General features: G+C 42.0%; 1 protein-coding gene across 4 annotated transcripts; it reads right to left on the reverse strand.

Annotated features, from left to right (window-relative positions):
- Positions 1-900: 900 nt before the first annotated feature.
- Positions 901-22,521, reverse strand: tmcc1b (transmembrane and coiled-coil domain family 1b). Of its 4 annotated transcripts, none has more exons than XM_004068527.5 (8): positions 22,382-22,521; positions 19,466-19,629; positions 16,072-16,115; positions 14,335-15,107; positions 10,679-11,098; positions 2,397-2,881; positions 2,180-2,315; positions 901-2,099 (listed from the first exon to the last, which is right to left on the reverse strand). In XM_004068527.5, exons 4-8 carry the CDS (start codon positions 14,932-14,934, stop codon positions 1,785-1,787), a joined length of 1,956 nt encoding a protein of 651 aa, XP_004068575.1. In that variant the 5' UTR covers positions 14,935-15,107; positions 16,072-16,115; positions 19,466-19,629; positions 22,382-22,521; the 3' UTR covers positions 901-1,784. The 4 variants fall into 4 exon arrangements, with proteins under 4 accessions (XP_004068575.1, XP_078803081.1, XP_011473027.1 ...); XM_078946955.1 differs by having other exon boundaries at positions 14,335-14,597; positions 22,017-22,439; XM_011474725.4 differs by having other exon boundaries at positions 22,017-22,429.
- Between the last annotated feature and the right edge of the window lie 13 nt (positions 22,522-22,534).

Below are 22,534 nucleotides of genomic sequence, written 5' to 3' on the forward strand. Positions count from 1 at the left end.
TGACTTTCTCCCACTGCCCAAAAACATGTAGCAGAGGAAGACATTTGACTCGTCATGATATCTCAGGAGTGTGTGGACCGGCGATGGACGGCCAAGCCGTGCAGCGTGTACCTTTGCTCTGAAATCACTGGGATTGAGTCCAGAAAACCCATCCACTATTTCACTGTCAACTAAGAAATTTGTTTGCAGTTTTTTAGTTGTTTAAATTAATTAAATTTGTCAATTAAAAAAAAACCTCACATGTAGTTTGTAGTTAAAGAGTCAACTTTACACTTCAAGTAAGACTTTCTACAGCCCAGTTACAACAAATCACTTTTTGATTGGCAGGTGAATTTATCCAATAGACAGGCTCGAGTCATTTGACCCTTTTTCTGTTCCCAGTTTTTTGAAATGTTGGAGTTAAGGGGAGAAAAATTAAAAAAAGAAAAATGGCCATCCAGCTTCAGGCTTTTTCACGTCTGAATGTACAGAAGAATAAAGCTTTATTCATTAGATGCAGGACAACAAAGCTATTCAGTGCTTGGGATGAGAAGAACCGTTTGGACAGCTCAAAATAATTAGGAGGTACTCATTGGATGCGATAGTGGTACTACAAAAATACAGAGTTGTATTTTTGGGAGTGGGGTCATCTGGACCCCACAAGACAGTGCACTGAATGATTTGTGATCTTCACTGGTGTCCACGGATTCCTTTAAATCCTCTCCACCTTTTTCCACCTTTGTCATGGTAGGGAGAACACGTCAATGTAAGGGTGGGGTCATCTGGACCCCACTAGATAACACATGAGCTAAGAGACTTCTAATAATCAGTCAAGTTCAAGAGTTTAAATTTAGACCCAAGATTTGATAAGCGTACATCCAAGGATCTCAACCCAAATTTGTTTCAGGAACAGTCGCACACTTCAGCTTTCAAAAACATGAAATTTATTCATCATTTCAAAAGTAAACAAAAAATAAACCAATAAGGATTTCTGTTTCATTGTCACTAGTAGAAACAGTACGGAAGCACTGAGTCTGTGAGCACATTAGCGGCTCTTCAAGTATGTTCATTCAGTTTCTCTGCAAATAAAGAGCTTTAGACGTAGCAGCCAGTTGGCGGGGCGCAACTCCAAACGCACACCTTTGATAGTGGAACCGCAGCTGTGGCAGAACCAGTGTTATTGACTCACCACATCCAGATAAAACAGTCCCAAATGCACAACTTTTTGATCCAGTGTGACTCCAGAAGAAGGACGCTGACGCGGAGGCACCACAACCTGCAGGTACGGCGAGCGCACAGAGTCGTACTTGGTCACCCGAGCTCAGAAAAACGGACTAAAGGGCAGAAGCAGGCCGAAAGAAATTCAAGACACAAAGATAGTGAGGAAGCTTGAGAAAGAAAGGAACATGGATAAAAAAATCTTAAGAACACTGTCAGCTCATCACTGTTAAAGACCATTTAAAAAACAGCTGTATTAAAATAGCAGTGACTTTCAAAATACCACTGAAATCATCATAAAGTAATAGAACTAATTTCCTCTGAAGAAATAATACAATTTTCCTCGTGTAAACAAATTCACTCAGAAGAGAGAAATCAATTGTGCAGTTCTCTCCGGGCATCCTTCAAGTCCCTCCACTGATTCCTGCAGCGTGTGCTGGCGCCACCATTGCACGTAAGACACAAAGTTTCCTCCAAACATTCAGCCTCGCTCTGTTTATTCTCCAAATGAATGTCAGACACGGGTAAGGAGGGAAACCGCGCGCTGGCTTCCTTCTGCTCCTCCCTCACGTTCCTCTCTGAGCCGGTCATCTGGGGTGCAGCAGAAAGCGATGAAAGTACTCGGAAATGGCCTCCCAGTGTCTCCAGAGGAAGGCGAGCAGGATCACCAGGAGGAGCGTGGAGAAGGTGCGGCTGCGCGTTTTCATCAAGGGAACGACGCAGTTGGCCACGGTGGACACGAACACCAGAAGCACGGCCATCACGGCCAGCAGCACGTTGATCAGCTTTCCGAGGAGAGTCCGCGCCGTGGCGTTTTCCAACCCCTCCAGCTGCACCACCTGCTGCTGCTGCTGCTGCAGTTCCATCTTGGAGATGCGCGTCTGGCAAGCCTCCAGTGCCTCCTACGAGTTCAGTTTGAAAAAAAACCTTAGAGGAATATCTCGTGAAGCAGGAACTAGGAGATGCTCTAGGTGAGACTTACCTGCGTGTCTCTGGCTCTTTCATAAGACTGGTAGGCGATCTTTTCCTCCATGCTGGCGAGTTCTTGTTTTAGGTTTAGAATTTCATTCTGGTGCAGCTCCGTCAGGTCATTTAGTTGTTCTTCTAAGCGTTCACACCTGCAAACCACAAACAGATAAAAATGCATGAAAACAGACAAACACGCAGATCCAATGAACCGGTGTCTCTGCTCCTGATACCTGTACCGCTCTTCCTGCAGGGCCTCCAGGATCATCGTGTAATCTCGCTGGTAGTGGGCTTTCAGGTTGTCAAAAGATTCCTCCAGTCGGCTTTGGTTTTCCCGGAGCTCCTGGATCTCGTGGAGGACGACATCAAAGCCTGAGGCTTGGGCTTGGTCCAGAGTGTTGACCCTGGAGCTGGGAGGACCTCCAGGTGCTCCGGGGGTGCTGTTGGCTCCTGCAGAACCGGACGTCGCACTGGAACAGTCATCCTCGCTGCCGTACTTTGGGCTGGATTGTAATTGTCCGGTCCCGAGGTTCCGTGATGCCCCAGGCCCGACGCCCTCGTCTCCCTGGGTTTCATCCAAAGAGTCCTTCAGAGCTGCAATGTTATCAGCACTCCCAAACTTGTTGCGGAGCAGGGAGGCGATTTCTCTGGGTTTGGAGACCACAGCTCCAGCGGCCGAGTGAGTCGCTTGTGAAAAGCTTGACAAACCCCCTGTGACCTGAAATAAGCACAACCAGAAACAGAAATTTCTCAGTGACATAAGACCGATGACTATAAAGAGAGAAAATGTTTCTAAAGTATTTTCAGTATAAAAGCTGTGTGACATAAATCCATTTTCTATAAGGTGCAGTAATGTTCTTTTCCTTTGTTTTTTGTTCCCTCATTATATCGTGATTTATTGTTCATGCTCTGGCTGTTTCGCAGATTCCTTTCAGTACAATTTTGCAGACTTTCTTTTTTCCTGCACATGTCCAGCGCCATGATTGTCAGTCAGTCTTCTCTGTGTTGTGTCTCCTGTACACCATGCAGTCAGTCTGCCAAATCTAAATAAATCTTTATCGTGATCAGATCTCAAGTTCTCATTCTGGAATACTGGACTTATTTTACTACGAATGCTTTGAATTTTTTTTTATACCAAGTTTCTTTTTATTTGAGTATTCAGCAACATATACAGTATAAAAGACATTCAAACCTCTTTTTTTTAATACCCCAAACAAACAAACCCACCCTGTTGCACGATAAAAGAAAAATAATTCAATACAATAAACAAGAATTTGATGGGAGTAACCCTTTGTCTTAAGCATATTGAGGATGAATAGATGAATAGATATAGATATCCTGAAGAGCAGTCTGCCATACATCCTCTGATAGGTCTGTAGCCAAATCTTCCTCCCACTTTCTCAGTGCATCTGTGTTGGATGAGTTGATTGCTGTGTAGATTTTGCTGATGAGTCCTTTTGATTGTGGATTAAAGGTGGAGATGTTTTTAAGAAGTGAGTCTGGTGGTGGCAAGGGGAAATGGGTGAGTGTGGTAGATAAAAACTTTGAAGTTGAAGGTATCTGAAGAAGTGGACATCGGGAATTCGAAATTCACTTCTTAGTCTCTGAAATGAAACTAATTGACCTTCGATGAACAGATCCTTCAGGGTTCTTAAACCATTTGCGGACCAATATGTAAAAGATGTATCAATTATAGAAGGGATAAACATAATATTTCTCACAACTGGGGCATATATAGATATATTTTTAAGGCCCAGGCTTCTCTTAAATTGTGCCCAGATTTTAAGTGAATGTTTAACTACTGGGTTCTGAGAAAATTTGTTGAGAGATTGTGACAGTGGTATTGTTGAACAAAGCAGAGAGTGTAAAGAGGCAGATTGACATGACATTCGTTCAAGATTTAACCATTTAAGATCCTTATGACTTGATGTCTTTAGCCAATAAAGCAATGTACGGATATTGGCAGCCCAGTAATAGTATTGGAAATTGGGAAGTGACATTCCCCAATAATCTTTGTGGTATTGTAAAATATTTTTGCGAATGCGGGCAGTCTTTCCATTCCATATAAATGATTAAATCAATTTATTTAGGTTAGAAAATAATTTTTTTGTTAAAAATAAAGGTATCGACTGAAAAAGATATAGAAACTTACGTAGGATGTTCCTTTTAACAACAATAATTCTGCCTCCCAAATAAATTGGTAAGGATTGCCAGCATTGCAAGTCTTGTTTTAAACTATCTAACAATGGAAAAAGTTTGTTTATGATTGCTTGCGATCCAAATCCCTAGATACTTGAATTTATGCTGGCTTAATTTAAATGGTGTGGAATTTTTACACATCTTTTAGTGCAACAGGATTTATGGGCATCAGTTCACTTTTGTGCATATTTATTTTGTAGCCTTATATTTTTCCAAATTTACGCAAAAGTGTGAGTAAATGAGGCAGGCTGTGTAGTGGATCAGATATATATAGTAGTGTGTCGTCCGCATACAGAGACACTTTGTGTTCAGAATCTCCTCTCTGAATACCTTTAATAGAATCATCGCCTCGAAGAGGAATTACCAGAGGTTCAATGACCAAAGCGAATAATAAAGGTGATAAAGGGCATCCTTGCCTTGTTCCACGTCCCAGCTTAACAAAAGGTGAATGATTATTATTGGTACGAATTGCTGCGACTGGGGAAGAGTAGAGAATACGCATCCATGAGATAAACCTTGGGCCAAAGCCAAATGTTTTAAGTGAATAAAAACGGTAGTCCCACTCCACCCGGTCGAATGCTTTCTCAGCAACGAGTGAGAGAACTATTTCTGCTGTATCTGGTGGAGAGGGATGATGAAGAATATTTAAGAGTCTTCGAACATTACGAAAAGAGTGATGAATGCTTTGAACTTTGAGACTTTAAACAAGAGAGAAAGAGTGAAAATGTTCATGTCTGTGAGATAAGTGTCAAGAGTTTGTAGTGAGGAGTTTTACAGTCTTAAAGAGTTTATATCCTCCATTTCTTAAGCCTTTCAAAGTTAACTACACCCATATAATTGATAATGTATTACCTTTGACAAACTAGAAACTAGAAATTTTTTAATTAAATATGAGTTGTTTTCACAGCATATTTTCCAGTTTATAAGACGAATCAATCTCGGAGGCTCCGCCTTTTGCTCCTTGTGGGCTCCGCCCATTTCATGACGTCAGCCTAGAGCCCGCCTCAGCAGGATGTCTTCAGCCGATCACCGATAGCTCCACAGAGAAAGTGGGTGTGTCTGCTAGCCTGGGGGCGGAGCAAACTCTTCCTGGAAGGGGCTGCTCTCCACTTTGTGATGTCACAATGTGAAAACCCGATTGTTTTGTGGATTGGGAGGGGCTGGTGAGTAATGACGCTTACACAGCAGCTGCATCAACTTGCGATCAAGTCTAGGCAAATGTGCGTAAACTAGAATTTCAGGCTTCTGCGTCCGAAACGCTCGTGATCACACGTCGCTACGCAAGTTTTTTAGTCCGGTCGCGGGCTCTACGCACAAATTGGGTGTTCATTGATCAAACGCTGAAAGTTGAACAGGATTAATGGGATTTGCACCACTTTGAATGCGAGCCTCCATCTCTGGTAGGTGGTGGACGAGCGCTAGTAGACAATATAAAAACCAAAGAAGAAGAATCCCTGCCGCTCTCTGAGTGTCCAGTGTGAACACCAGCGGCCGAACGCGTGTTCATGAAACGGCACATTGCTACATGTGGCCGGTGTGAATGCAGCTGATGCGTGAATGGATCAAAATGCTATGGGGTTGTTTTTTGTGAAAACTGGGCATTATAATACACTTAAAATGGATTTTACACGATACAGGTAAAACATCTGTAATTCTACTCTGTGGATTTCACCCATTGCAGGTCATTTCTTATAAACACAGGAGCACTGTGTAACAATGACATTAAACATTAACTTTTGCATTTCTTTTAGTTACATATCAGTTTATTAGGTTTAAGGTGGGCTGGATTCCACATCCCTCATGTATGACTCTTAAAAACTAAAAACATGTCCATAGATTCATTAAATTTCCAACATTTTTTCCTAACTATGCCGTAAACACTGATCAGTGAGAGCTACTGCCCTGTTGTTTCAGCACTCGCTCTTGTTGCTGCTGTTTACCTGGATTAGGTGATTTCAGCCAATCAGAATCTAGAATCACCTGATCAAGCTAAGCAGCAGCAGCTACAGACCACAGGTTTATAGAGAATTCCTACACACACCAGCAGCTGAAACAGGGGCACCTGTAAGGAAAAATGGATCAGCTCCGGCAGAATAATCTCAAATTTGACTTTTAAAAATAAAAAAATGATTCTTTTTTTAAGTATGTGAAAGACATCTGACTTGTGCTATGTACGGCGATGCCTATAGAGCTGGTTCTGACCTTTTTGCGCCTTTGTACAGCTTTAAAAAGCTGTACAACGACTCCAGCGCACACACATAGAGCCACTGATGAGACGTTACCACCATAGAAACAACAGTGCTGTAGTTACGCGTGGGGCTGTGGGTCATTTCCACAGCCCTCATTAAGACTGTAGGCACATAAGCTCTTCTGCTGGGCCTTTACCATAATCACTCATACCCACTCATGATGATTGCCCTTCAGCGGAGGAATCAAACACTGCCTCTGTGGCTATTTTTAAAATTCTTTAAACTAATGATAAGTAGAAACTATGCACACCCCCATCCAATCAGGTTTCAGAATTTGGGCCCAATCAGAATCAAATGTTGTATTCAGGTCAGTGTTTAGATGTTTATTTTATTATGAGTGGGTCCCGATCTGATTCAGGGTCTTATGATTTTGAGGATGTGCCCATGCAGAGTCCCGATCTGATACTTTTATAAAACATTGTTTTAAAAAGGAAAAAACAGAAGAAACAGATCCAGGTTGGTCAGAGACATTCTGTGAAGTAAAAATAGGACACCAACTAGAAAAATGTCAACTATTACAAAATAGATCATTACTCATCAGAGTTTGGAAACTATAGCGTTAGCACCTTTAGAACTATACGTCTTTTTTGACTAATTATGATCCATGTTTACATTCAAAATCTTTTTTTTTTTAATAGAAATGAAAAAAATCTTGGTTGCAGTACAGCAGTAGGGTGATGATTACTCAGACTGTAGCTTCAGTATCTTCAGAACTATTGAACCTTTTGGATCATACTTGATTCAAATAAAAATAAAAAACAATGAAAATCGTTGTTGAAGCATGAATATGATGAAGTGTATTCATGACTAAATCAGATTAATGGAACCATTTATTAGTTTTGGTTGTTTTTCAAAGATTATGGATTTATTTATTTGTCTTTTTAAAGGTGGTTGTTTGCGTTAAGACGAAATGCAATAGACACTGTCTGTCCGTTTACAACATTTATTAAAAGACTTTTGGAGCCTGAATCTGTGAAAATCCTGCTAACTTAACTTTGTGTCTTGATCCTAGACAGACAGACAGACAGACAGACAGACAGACAGACAGACAGACAGACAGACAGACAGACAGACAGACAGACAGACAGACAGACAGACAGACAGACAGACAGACAGACAGACAGACAGACAGACAGACAGACAGACAGACAGACAGACAGACAGACAGACAGACAGACAGACAGACAGACAGACAGACAGACAGACAGACAGACAGACAGACAGACAGACAGACAGACAGACAGACAGACAGACAGACAGACAGACAGACAGACAGACAGACAGACAGACAGACAGACAGACAGACAGACAGACAGACAGACAGACAGACAGACAGACAGACAGACAGACAGACAGACAGACAGACAGACAGACAGACAGACAGACAGACAGACAGACAGACAGACAGACAGACAGACAGACAGACAGACAGACAGACAGACAGACAGACAGACAGACAGACAGACAGACAGACAGACAGACAGACAGACAGACAGACAGACAGACAGACAGACAGACAGACAGACAGACAGACAGACAGACAGACAGACAGACAGACAGACAGACAGACAGACAGACAGACAGACAGACAGACAGACAGACAGACAGACAGACAGACAGACAGACAGACAGACAGACAGACAGACAGACAGACAGACAGACAGACAGACAGACAGACAGACAGACAGACAGACAGACAGACAGACAGACAGACAGACAGACAGACAGACAGACAGACAGACAGACAGACAGACAGACAGACAGACAGACAGACAGACAGACAGACAGACAGACAGACAGACAGACAGACAGACAGACAGACAGACAGACAGACAGACAGACAGACAGACAGACAGACAGACAGACAGACAGACAGACAGACAGACAGACAGACAGACAGACAGACAGACAGACAGACAGACAGACAGACAGACAGACAGACAGACAGACAGACAGACAGACAGACAGACAGACAGACAGACAGACAGACAGACAGACAGACAGACAGACAGACAGACAGACAGACAGACAGACAGACAGACAGACAGACAGACAGACAGACAGACAGACAGACAGACAGACAGACAGACAGACAGACAGACAGACAGACAGACAGACAGACAGACAGACAGACAGACAGACAGACAGACAGACAGACAGACAGACAGACAGACAGACAGACAGACAGACAGACAGACAGACAGACAGACAGACAGACAGACAGACAGACAGACAGACAGACAGACAGACAGACAGACAGACAGACAGACAGACAGACAGACAGACAGACAGACAGACAGACAGACAGACAGACAGACAGACAGACAGACAGACAGACAGACAGACAGACAGACATACATACATGATCAGACCGGGACATCCCCAGATGTTATTAATTTGATCAGTGCTATATGTTTCAAGCATTTTACGGTAATACAGATTCTCTACTAGAAATGTGCAGATCATGAACAGATCACAGAATTGGTCAGTAGCTTGAGCAGGAGGCAGACAAAAATCTCATTAAAGCTAGCAAGATATTCACAGACATTCCAGGCTCAATAACTCTTTGAATAAGTCATCCCATCCCACCGCATTCGACACTAAATCTTGCTCCACACATTTAAAGCCTTTCACCACCTTGCACCTCCATGTCTCTCTGACCTCCTCCATGTCGCCACCCATGCTCGCTCTCTCCGCTCCTCCTCTTCTATCAGGTTTTCTCCACATCACTGACAAACTCCCACATTCCAAATCAAAACTATAAACAGCAACAATTTAAATACTAACAAATTTAAATACAATTTATATAAAAACATGAAAAAGTTACTGTTAAAGTGAACTGCAACAATAACATCTTCATGTTTTTATATAAATTTTATGTAAATGTGTATGTATTTAATTTGTTGTTGTTTAAACTGTTTATTGTGTTTTATATACTGTATATCTGTTGTAAGGCGACCTTGAGTGCTCAGAAAGGCGCCTTTTAAACTAAATGTGTTATTATTATTATTAAATGTTTTAAGCTGACAGCAAGCGTCTCTGTCGGTTTGTCTTTAAAGGTCTATATCATGCAAAATCAACTTTTTGGGCTTTTAAGTGGATTATAATGTTAATTCCTCACAAAAAAACAACAACCCCAAAGTGGTATTTTGATCCGTTCACACATCCGTTCTGAGTTTTCCTATAAAACCTGCTCTCTGACAACCCCCAAAAATGAGTGGGTCCTCCCATTGTGACATCACAAAGTGAAGATCAGCCACTTCCAGGAAGAGTGTGCCCTGCCAGCCCCCCGCCACCAAGGTCAACAGACACGCCCACTTTCTCCACGAAGCTAGCAGTGATCGGCTAAACGCTTTCATTTTATATCAACAATATCCTCATCCATCATTGCAAAAGTTTGGAGTTTGTTTGTTTTCGTGGACGAGACGCAGACACACTGCTGAGGCCGGCACTAGGATGACATCATGGAATTGGCGGCACCCACAAGAAGAGAAAGGCGGAGCCTCAGAGATCGAGTTGTCTTACTTCATGGTAAAAAAAAAGAACTACAAAAATAACTCATATTTCATCCAAAAAAATGTATATATATGGATATCGTTTACTCTAAAATGCTTAAGAAAATCATGATATAGGCCCTTTAACACAAAGAGAAACCCTAAAAGACATTAAAAATAGATTTATTTTTATACTTTTAACGAGAATTAAACGGAGACGGCATTGAGATGGCTGCAAAGCGACTGTCTACACAGTGCAAGCTCTGAGAAAAGGTTATCTGAAAAACAAATTATGTCTCCAAAACAAAACTTATAAATGCTTACATTGATATGATATGACAGAAGTGGACTGTTCAAGTATTAAATGACTAAAGAAGGTAAATAACATACAAATCAAGGACAACCTGCATCTGTTTGTTATATTTGTTCATTTTCTAAATGTGTATCAGTTTGGGACTCGGTACCGGAAGATACTTAAAATCAAATTACTCTGAACTGGAAAGGGGCCACAAAAAAATTTGGATCGATACATCCCTGTCAGGAACGAGAATGGAAATGTTCTGTGACACAAACCTTCGCTCCAACATCTTTCAGTCCTTGGTGCATATCTCGAAAAACATCTTTGGGTTGTCGAGGGATGCCGTTGTGCTCGACCTCACGGAGCTTCCTGTGGTAGTGCTCCAGCTTCCTCTGCAGTTGCTGGATAGTCTGAGCCGACTTTTGGTTCTTCTTCTCAAACACCTGTTTGATGCGTGCACTCTGCTGTTTGTCTGCGTTGTTGGCCAGTTTCAGGTATTCGGCCACATTGTCGTCGCGAGCAGTTTGTTCGATCTTGATTTGTTCTGTCAGCTTGAGAATCTTCTGCTGCAGCTGAGCTATGGCCTGTTTGGTGCGCTGGGGGTCTGGGGTGCCGTCAACAGCATCATAACCGTCTGCCCCATAAGGGAGGGCATTTGGCGACACAGCAGGGCCTGATCCGTCATACCGATCCACCTGTTTAGAGGCAAAACAAAAAAGAGACATTTCTTTTGATCATTACGGTCCTTTTTCTAAAACTGGGCACAACATTGTGTCTTCAACGTGCTTAAAAAGACTTGGAGTGCAGATTAAAACACCGCCTGCAGCATCATTTTGTATGACAATTGAACTGGGCACAACATTGTGTCTTCAACGTGCTTAAAAAGACTTGGAGTGCAGATTAAAACACCGCCTGCAGCATCATTTTGTATGACAATTGAACACACTTCAAAACTGGCAGGCCAGCTAATTATCTTCATGGGACATCACAAACATGAACTGCAACCAACATTATTTGGATTCTCAGGCATTTGTCGCACTGTAGATGAGAACTGGACTGTGTGACCCCTACCCCCCTTTTAACATGTTTTGTAGATTTTTTTGTAGTTAAAGTTTTGTCTTTTTTTCTTTATTACAAGTTATTCTGTTATAAATTGACCAATTAGATGAATGAATGAAAGTATGCGGTCTCCTGCTTTCAAGTAGAAGGGGCGTGGACTTTCAACAAGCTCTCTCCCGAAAAGAAGGAGTGGTTGTCAAAGAAATGTTGACTCGACCGACTGCCTTGTCTCCATTTTGTTGCAGCAGGAAGTAACTGTGGGTGACGTCACTCTCACTTGGTCCAACACTGATAAACAGTCAATGGTCACGGTTCAAACTCCTCCGTTTATGTGATCCAGATGATCTTTCTCACCACTCTGTATCTCTTACCGTTATCATCTTTTATACTGTTCTCACTACTTGTTTTCCAGATTGTAACACTTTTCTCCATGCTCTGTCCTCTTTTTTTAGTAGCCAATAACAACACTTGTTTGCAGTTTGGTTCATAATCTGCATCCAGGTTCAGCTAAGATGTTTGCCTGTAAGCCTGTTCTCCTCACACACTAACAGGCAACTGTCCAGTGCTAGAGTTGACTTGACCCAACAGTTAACTCATAACTTCACATTGTCATCAGCATATGGTGCATGCTAAATGAACATTCCCAGTATTTGGCACCACATAAGATATTCTTAAGAATCTATCATCAAAAACTCGCCACTAGAAACTCAGGAAATGGGTACAGTGGTCCTAGGATTGCATCCCTGCCTTTGGTGATTCTGTATCAGTGACACCTAAAAACATAAGCCTCGTTTCCACTGAGCGGTCCCGTCCAGTCCGGTATTTGGAGCGTTTCCATTGTTAAATGTGCACATTAAACAGCACCAAACATACCTCTTTGGGGGCCGCCATCGGTTTTAGGTCAGATTAATCCTAACCCTAGATTCACAAGGCCACAACTTTATCTAAGCATCATATAGGGTAGAGCAGTCAGCCTCTGACTGGAAGATCACAGGGTCAGTTACCGCTCTGCGTGTCCATGTGTGGAAGTGTCTTTTAGCAAGATACTGAACCCTAAATTCCCCTGGTGGTTATAAGTTGTCACCAGTGTTCAGCAATCAGTGCATGAATGGGACGTGCTTTGGACCTTCTAAGAAGGTGGTAAATTGTTTTATACACCATTTATCATTTCTCTTCATGTCGGTTTATGTCAAATATGATCAGCTTCAGATACATTGCTCTTTCTCAGTCCTGCATCCATGAAGGCAGCAGGCTCTTTATAGTCCATGAGGGACACTGCAAGCTCCCATTGATTCTGTCTATTTAGATAATTGGTAACAATCCAAGTCCCCATCATCTATGCTGGACAAGTGACTATGGTATCTATGTGAAGCCATCTGTGAGACAAATGCAGAGTGAGTGGGTGATGTTGTATCACCCACTCACATTTTTTGTATGAATTTTCTCCATAAAAGCTCAAGGATGGAATCTGAAACCCTTCTTTCCAAAACATGAGTCAAAGAATTTTTCTGCATTACAAACCCTGCTTTAAAGAATTTTCCACTAGCAAACTGTCTTCAGAATTCATAATTATAGAAAGATTTATTAAATATTCTGCAAAAATGTGTTCTCTGCGGTCAGTTACAGACTCCAAGAAGATTATCTAAATCCCTTTCATTAAAAAAGTCTGTGAATGGCCATGTTTCACCTTAAACATCACGCGTCAACACAAGAAATCATCACATAAGTTTGAGTTTGTTTACCCCTGCAAGCTTCCTCTGACCTGAAGTACACAGAGAAGACAAATGCTAAATTTAGAAAGGCTTAAAGCACATAGCAACCAACCAAACCAGTCAAAGGCTATCTCTGACCCTCCAACCCTGACAGCTCTTTTCTCCGTTCAGTGGTGCATCCGAGCACATCTAAACCATTAACAGACCTTTACTCCAATTCTGACGGTTCACTTGGCACAGACTTATTAGTGCGTGAGTCAGTCGACACTGCAAAGTCTTTTTTTAACTTTAAAAGTCAAACAAATATAGCACACATCTCCTCTCGTCTGTGTAGCACTTTTCACTAGTCTAATCAGAAATCTGCTTTTTGTTGTTTTATGAAAGAGCTACTATTTAAAAGGGCAACAGCAGAATCAGTCAGGTATTTAAAATGGATTTTTTTTGGTGTTTTAACATCTTGCATTTTTCTGATGATGGAGGACATATAAAGAACATTAAGCTCAAAACTGCTGAGTATTTCTTTATTAAATTCTTTGTGAATATAAAGCAGATGAAAAAATGCTTCTTGGCGAGCCACAAGCTCCCTGATCCGTTGTGATGCCTCCACTGTCAGACCAATAGATCCATGAAGGTCTTTGTTTTCCTGGTCTGAGCTGGAATCTGGATCTAACCCGTACGGCTGGACAGCTCTGATATTGCTGCCATTTTTGTTCCACCAGTGAATGCTAGCTTGGGGGTGTGAAGGGCTGTAAGCTAGTGGGAGAGAATGTAAAGAGAGAGCTGGGATCAACAGTGAGGGGAAGTGGGGACGGGCTTACTCTGTGTCAACAATCTATGTCCTAGAAAACCACACAGGTTTTCTGATTTTGGCTTAATCATAACTAAAAGACCACTGGGAACGCTTTGAAAATAATTCAAAAGATGATCAGAGTGGGACTTTAGGAAATTGTGCTTTTGGACAAACCTTTTCATGACACAACAGGAGAGAAGGATTTCAGGAAGCCAGGATTTCGGCCAGATCCACTATAAACTAAAAGAAGCTGTAAATGTGAGAGTAATGTGAGAGTCTATCACATTAGCAGACCCATCAAAGTCCTTCTTTTATGTACAGAGTCCACAGCTGTATGACTAAGGACTGACTGGGAGAGATAAGAACCCACCTTGTCAGGCTCTTCAGTGGAGTGGTATCCGGAGGTTGTTAGTATGTCCACCAGAGCGGGGCAGCTGGGTGTATCCGTGGTGGAGGAGGAGCGTGGGCGCCCAGCCTGCAGAAGTGCTTCATGAGTGCTCCGCCGGTGAATCTGCGGGCTTCCTTTGGGAGGAGGGTCCCCGCTCACCCCGGACTTGCTGCGGCGGCTCTGCAGGCTGGTGCCTCGCTTCATCATCGGTGGGCCTCTGATCTGCTGCAGAACGCGACTCAGAGCTGCAGGAGGAGCGGAAGTGGCAGGGCAGTCAGAATCCGGAGGGAGGCCCGAGGAGGCGGGCGTGTCGCCTACATCTGGCCCTACGTCTGCGGGCTCAGAGGGTAGGGCGCCTGCGAGGGTCGAGGCGGACTCGTGCGGAGAAACTGAGGAGCGCCGGCGCTGGGGTTGGAAGAGCTGCTTCAAACCGTGACCAAGTGCTCCCATGTTTTCCAGGGCATTATGGGTGATTTTGGACAAGCCGTGCTCCGACTCCGACGCCCTCCTGCCAACCTCCAGCTCCGCTCGGCCCGCTGAGTCCGGCTCCTCTGGACTCTGCTCACTACTACCCTGATCCATCAGAGACCTCCAGCTTCACAGCCAGTTTCTACTTAGGGGTGCAGGAAGCTAGCTACGCCCCGCCGTCACCCCCCCGGGAGGCAGGGTGAAAGCCGGGGAAGCGGAGGGCTGGGCGCTCAGTCGGACCTTTTGAGTGGGCATGCATCTGTGGCCTGGCTCAATGTCATGCTTGTCTACCACAAAAAGGAAAATAAAATGCATTACAGCATGCAGCAGTGAGGAAGGAATGAGCAGAAGCAAAACGTAAAACATCTGCAGCATCCACTGGGCTGACACCGACTTCAACAATGCTTTACATCATCTCAGCATGAGTCTTCTTAAAAAAGTTTTTTTTTTCTTTCCAAACATTGAAAACAAAGACAACGCAGGTGCTGATGTCAGTTCCTCGTCAATCAGAATATCTTAAATCGTCAACCCAGGAATGCAAAAACAAAAGCAAATTCAAAAAGTGAAAATGTTCTTGTGAAAACTTTATAAAATGTGAGATGAGACCCATTTGGTTTTAAAGTTTCACCACATGAAAGGTCAAAGGTTTGAGAGAACATGGAAAGTCACATTTCATAAGAATTCACTGAACAGCTCAGATTCGGTGCTCAGATGCAACTCACAGAAAACTAGAAGAAATAATAAATGTGCACTAAATAAAGCATAAAATAAATGGCCACCACTGTGTAATTTAGATGAATGCGGTGCTCTGAAGTCCAAACAATCCTGAATCCCATCAGGGCTGCACAAAGCAGGAAAACCTGCGATGTTAGCGATCAATATTACGCTGATGATATGACTTGCAATACATGAACAAATGGTAAAACAACCAAATACATCATTACCATTTCAATGCAACAGTTTTATGTTTAAAAGCAGGCATCTAACATCAAAAGACTCCTTTTGATTGGTCATCGTTGTAAAAGGGTCAATCACACTTCACGCTGCCGTGAGATGATATGTGAGTAAACATTTATTGCAGTTTACGCCATCGTTAGCGACGCAGAGACTGATATCCAGATTAATTTACAATTTCTTGTGTAAGCCTAAATCCCATCATGTCAAAGTTAATATTAAATCTGATGTGTTGTACGGTTAAAGATACAGAGAGTAAATAACACAGTAGGCAGGAGTGGGTGACAGAGAGCTCACCATGAGTCCAACCTGTTTGCTTCTGACTCCCAGCTCCGGTCAGGCTGCATGAAGCACAAAACAATGGGGGGGAAAAAACACCGTTTTTAGTAACAGATAGTTTAAAACAGTCTGGTTTATCTATTAACCCTTGTGCTATCCTGTGCTATCACAAGATAGCAGAAGGGTTAATTTACGTCTAGAATGATAGCACTAATCCAGTCTCATTCAACAAGCTGACCTCACATTTTACTCAAATAATTGGATTACATTCCTATAGAAATCACATCTACAGTATACCGACTGCTGAAAATAAAACATAAAATCATTATAGTTCTGTACAAATCCTTGATATGGTCAGAATGAGATCTTTGGTTTTAGAAAACCCACAAATACAAACCAAACCATTTCAAACCTGAAAAAGCCCTTTTCTGGTTTTTACTTACTATCCCTTGTTTTCTGGCTGAAATGTAAAACCCCAATTTTTTATATGGAATGTTTTAAAATTTAAATTTTGAATTCTAGAAAACCACTTCACCCAAACACCCCCTGAAATGTAATGTCAATATTACTATTGAGAATTGTATCCTTCTATTCCAACAGAGCTCACAGCGGGTCACCTAATAGTTAGAACGGGAGCTTGTAACCATGACGCCGCATTTTCATTACAACTTTCAGGAGCTCTGGTGTTTGAGTTTGCTTTCACAACAGCTCCTACAAATTTTGTGTTCACCTTTGGTAGATTATTTATGATGTGTAACAATATATCGCAATATTTATTCACTTTCAAAGCCATTGCCAAATGACATTGAAGAATATTGTTTTATTGAATTATTACAAACTTCTTGACAAACTGGAAAGCTTCTTTTCATTCTTTCAGGTGTTTCTTGAAGACATCTACCTAACTCTGATGTCGGTGACCTTCATCAGTACACGGTTCCACAGCAGAATCTTTTCAAGGCTTTTAGGCATGCATACAGTCAGGACCATAAATATGTGGACACAGACACATTTGACACACTAAAAGATTGCATAAAAATGTGAAAAACGAAAGCATTTTTTAAACACAAACAAAATATTTTATTTCAACCCATGGAATAAAAGCTGAAAGTCTGCACTTCAATGGCATCTGAGTTGTTTTATTTACAATTCACTGTGGTGATGTGCAGAAACTAAATGTGTCTCTGTCCACATAGTTATGGTCCTGACTGTAACTGCTATCCCTGCTGTTTTCTGACTAACACATTGTTTATAAACTTATTTGGTAGATTGAAATGTTAAATGTTCCAACATTTATTCCATTTTCATGTTCTGTAGTGCATAAAAAGTATTTGTTATATTACTGATTTAGAAAACTCCCAGTTAGTTAATTATGTCCGTTAGTAGCGTTCTACATGTGCAGATTAATGAGAAAACTGTAAAAATAAAAAAAAGCTACTTTCTTTTATATCTATAATCTCACAATGTTTGCTGTAATTTAAATCAAACGTTTACATTTCATTCATTCACAAACAGCTGTTTTTTTGTGCTTCCAATGTTGCCTCTAAACTCAGAGGATTTCATTTGATTGAAGCCATGAATTCATGACAGATGTCATGCATTTTTCTAGTATTTGTTGGTTTAAATATTGGAGGGCAGCTGAGCGTTGATGACCCACTCTGATAACGATGATGTTTTTGGTGTTTGTAACATGTTCTTCAAGCAATTTTCTCCAGATGGAGGACATATATACGGGAAATTAAGCTTTAAATGTCAGTTCTAAGTATTTCTTTTAGTCAAAACAGGAATCAGGGAAAGATGAAAAAGTGATAAGCCGTTTAAAAAAGGTTGTAGGTGTGATGTAGAAACTACGCTGGGCGGAGCCACAAGCTCCCTGCTCTGTTCCATTCTGATGCATCCACTTGCAGACGAATAGATCCATGTACGTCTGTTTTTCTCGTCTGAGCTGGAATCTGGATCAGCTTTTTAATTCGACTAAGAAAACATCCGAATTATAATTTAAATACCAATGAGAATGCCTTTAAGGTAGCTCATAAGATGATCGGAGTGGTTCTTAAAGCCTTTGGTTTCTTTTTGACAGGCATTATTAGAAAAAAAGTGTCCATTTTTCCACTGGCGGCCAGAGAGAAACAAGTGAAACTTCGATTGCGCCCCTGACAATGAAAACATGATTATTTTTGCAGACGTGTAGAAAAATGAGCCCATGGCTCAGCGCGGCCACAGAGGATCATTTGGTAACCCAGCACATCTTTAGTGGCAAAAATCAAACAAAGTGCTCCTAAACACTGCTACTGAACACCATAAGAGCTGCTATAAAAGCCTTTGCACAGACCTGCCATGATAGTGAGCCTAAAAGCCATAAATGCATTTTCGTACATTTAATTACGGTAGAAAGAAGCAGAGAACCGTAATTAAGTTATAATCTGCAAAGTACACTTAGTCTTACAGCCATGAGGACAATTTCTGTTTAAATGTGACCTGGTTTGTTACACCGTGTCCAGTAAAATTGTGTGTTTTCATACGCAGTAACTGGGTAGCTAACGGATTACATGCTTCACTTGTTCAAGCATTCAAGCTTTATCTAGAACAACAGTTTCTTTAAAAACGACATTGTAAAAACTGACCTTCTTATCCCAGGAGCTTCCTGCTCAAACCATTCCAAGACAAACACGCAATCAAAAAACCTATCTGACATCCACGCAGCATCATCGGACTCCCTCCCCGAGGCTGAGGCTAAAGTGTTGTCTGGAGCTGCATCCACCCAGCAGCCTGTGCAGAGCGTGCTCCAAAGACGCATTAGCTGTGTGTGCAGCTGTGAAAGGTGACGGGGACGTTTAGGGCGGTGGTGAGCATGATGGTGAGACTTCCGGATGCACAATAGCATGTTAGTTTCTGTCATATCTTTATCATATAAGGTCCATCCCTGAAACCTGCACAGTCTGTGCATATGAATCAATCCAGGCTATGCCAGATGTTAGAAAACCTTTGCACAGGAGACAATCCTATTGAAGGAAAGTCAACTGACAGGGATCATAAGAATCTGGACAATGTCCAGCTGAAATGCCATACTTAAATTCTATAATGTTCTGCATTTAAATGAGAGAATTTATGTAGGAAAGACGGACTAACCCTTGTGCTATCTTGTGGGGTCCAGATGACCCCACCCTTACATTGACATGTTCTCCCTACCATGACAAAGGTGGATAAAGGTGGAAAGATTTCAAGTAATCCATGGACACCAGGGAAGATCACAAATCATTGAAGAAAAAAGGCTCAGCGACTTTTGCCTTGTCCCAACGGGTCTTGCCTTGGAGGCACGTGTAACGTTAGGAGTGGGGTCATCTGGACCCCACAAGATAGCACAAGGGATAAAAAAAGATTTGCTTACCATGAGTAAAATGAAAGATCCACGTACCTTTAGATGTGGCCATCCACAGCAGATTGGTGGTGATCCTTCCACCCTCACAAAATGATGAATAATCCCAGAAAATATCCAAAAATACGTTGTCGGGGTAAAATTTCCAATTTAAAAAGGTCAATTTCAGTCACGGGATTCCATGGAAAGTTTGCAAACACATGCTGCAAAGAAACAAAACAATTAGTCAACTCTAAATAGGAAAAAATATCAGAAAAAAAAGAGAATTAAAGTCCACAATATTGTTTTCTCTTACCAAATTATTTAAAAACATTTTTATATTTCAAAAACACCCACATTTTTACTTTTACTTTTAAGAGATTAATTAGCTTTAAAGATCCACTTAATGAAAATCGTGTTTTTTAGATGTTTTTCTGATGATGGAATATTTATCTAAAGAAATTTCAGCTTAAAAATACATTTCTGAGTATTTCCTGATTCAAAACATTGCAAATCAGAAGCAGACGAAAAAATCTGGTTGGAAAAAAAGATTATGTAGAAAATACACTGGGCGGGTCACAAGCGTCCAGCTCCGCTCCATTCTGATGCTCCACTTGTAGACGACTAGATCCTTGTAGGTCTTTCTAGCTTCAATACTGCTCGCCATTTCTGTTGCGTGGATAACGTTAGGTCGCAGTTGTGCGAGAGCGTTTATAAAAGGGAGGCCTCAGCACCGGGGATCACTTAAGTGTCAAAGAAAACCACGCTGTAAGTCCCACTCCACTCATCTTTTGATCTGTGTTCCCAGTGGTCTTCTAGTTACGATTACCGCATTTTTGGTCCAGATCAAAAGACTCAATTCAGCAGAGCAGCAGGAGTTCATTAGAAATTCACCTCAGATTTGTGGGCAGGACAGTGGTAAGCCTCCCCACACTTCCCATGATCCCATTGTCTACACTCTCTCCCACCCACTAGCTTACAGCCCCTCACTCTCCCAACCCAACATTACAACAAATATAGTGAGCAATATTGGAACTGTCAGTTTTGATCGAACGAGTTAAACTCAATTTTCATTGGCATGAATCTTTAAAATAGGTCAAAGGATGATGGGAGTCTTTGAGTCTCTTTGTATTGATTATTTCTCAATTAAAATAACGTATGATTTTTTTTTTTCATGCAATATTCACTTTGTACATTTAGGTGAACTGTTGGTATGAATCCAGTCCACTGCCTGTGGCTTCATTCTGTTCAGGACACTCGGAGGAATTCACCTTTATGCGTTTGCCATCAGCTCAGAACACTCTAGGGAACCTGTGTGTGTCAACCCTGACATGAAAATGAAAATAATAATAATAATCCCCTGACAGGAACACAGAATTAACATACATTCATACATAGATGTTCCGATGGAGGACAAAGTGAGTCAACGAAAGGCACAGCATCCTCTAGCTGAGTGACAAACGATGCTCATTCCTCTTGACAATGCACAAAAAGTACACAAGCTGTTTGTTTACCGCCAGCATTCAACCCCAGCTTAATTAACTAAATTGCTGAGTAACGGGGATATTATTACACGAATCTTGATGTGTGTAAACTTATTGAATTCCTACTTCCTACTTTATTTACAAGTTAAATTACAGCAAATATAGTCCGAGCTCTGGCGGTTAGCTAAAGATAAAGAGGGTGAAATTAGCGAGTCGCTAATAATCAAAGATCCCACTCAGGCTTTAAAAAGCAACCTAAACATTCAGGTGAACAGTTTGTCAACACGACTGCTTTATTTGAAACGAGAGCCGTTTCCACGCGGTCACGGGAGGCTGAAGGCTGCAGCTCCCACGAAGGCGGCTCCACTGACTAGCAGCTAGCGGTGAAGCTAAAGCGGGGTGTCCAGAGGGCGTTCGCTTCGCTTCACGGCGTACACCGGTGTGGCGGCGAGGCTTCACTGTAAGCCTGTCTATGTGGTAAATGTGTTAGAGCTCAACTAGACACCTCCAGCTATTAAATCAAACCTGTCCCACAAGTAACGTTTAACTGTGACCAACCCTTTTGGGTTTTTTTTTACTATAAAAACATTAAATGTAAATATAAGAGTGGTATAGCTAGTTTGTGATTGTCAAGTGCAATTCTTTCATCCCAAACAAGACTGATCTATAGTTTGAGCTTCTAAAATCAATTCTAACATTTTGATCTTATTTTCTAACATGATCTGCTGATCAGCCACATTCGTGCCAAAATTTTTTAACAAAGTCGTGAACTTACTAAAAACGGTTTAATATGGTGGTGGGGGGGGGGGGGTGTATGTGTTGTGCAAAGAACATCTAAATGACTAAATCGTGATAAACGAGACCTTTAAACGGTGGCAGTTTGTGCTGCGTTAAAGAGAAGCAGGCGGGTGTCGACAGAAATGCATAGAGGCGTTAAAAGCTCAATTATCCGGTTTAGACCGAGACACTGAGCTGCCATCGCTGCAACACATCCCATCAGGTCTGATCACACAGAACACGAGTTCTCATGACGGAGAAATCCGCAGACAGGCGGTCCCAACCGGCGTTAGCCCGTCCATCCTTTCAATTAACGTCATTGAAACAAGAGATTCATTCGGTTAACTTACCATTCCCATAAATAAACCATTGCGCCGAGTGTTGTCCTTCAAGTTGAACTTAATTTGTCAGGTTTATTTTTGTTAATTTTTCTCTTCTCCCCACCGTTTAAAAGGCTAGTGACTCAACCGGGAAGATCTGGGTGGAGAAGCAGCTTACTGCTGTCAGAATTAGCAGGTTGGCTAAGCTCTAGCTAAAAAACATCGCCCCAGTCCTGGTTAGCTACAGGCGAAAAGGCGGACAGCCAGGAAACGCGTCACCGCCACCCGAGTCCGACATCCCATCATGAACAGCGCCAGAAGAAAGCCCCCCTCGCCATTCAGACCGTAAACGCGCCCCGCTTGGTTTGGCTGTTTTTCGTTGGGTTTTAACTTACGAGCGCTCGTGGAATTGTGTGGATGACCGTTCAATTCTCCCCGGTGGTGGACACTCCCACGGTGACGTCACAACGTCAACGTCAGTGCGGACGGACAGGCCGTTCCAGCGAGTCACGCAGGTGTGCACGCGGGCACTGTGTGCCTGGTCAGAT

Source organism: Oryzias latipes, chromosome 5 (genome assembly GCF_053564925.1).
Source record: "Oryzias latipes strain Hd-rR chromosome 5, Olatipes_Hd-rR_3.1".
In the NCBI taxonomy this organism is placed as follows: Eukaryota; Metazoa; Chordata; class Actinopteri; order Beloniformes; family Adrianichthyidae; genus Oryzias; species Oryzias latipes.

Excerpts from the sequence above, each read along its gene's own strand:
- tmcc1b (XM_004068527.5), bottom strand. The coding sequence starts at position 14,934 with ATGGATCAGGGTAGTAGTGAGCAGAGTCCAGAGGAGCCGGACTCAGCG. Across the intron at positions 2,316-2,396 it reads CTGCAGGAAGAGCGGTACAG|GTGTGAACGCTTAGAAGAAC; the intron begins GTATCAGGAGCA and ends TGTGGTTTGCAG. Across the intron at positions 2,100-2,179 it reads AAAGAGCCAGAGACACGCAG|GAGGCACTGGAGGCTTGCCA; the intron begins GTAAGTCTCACC and ends CTGAACTCGTAG.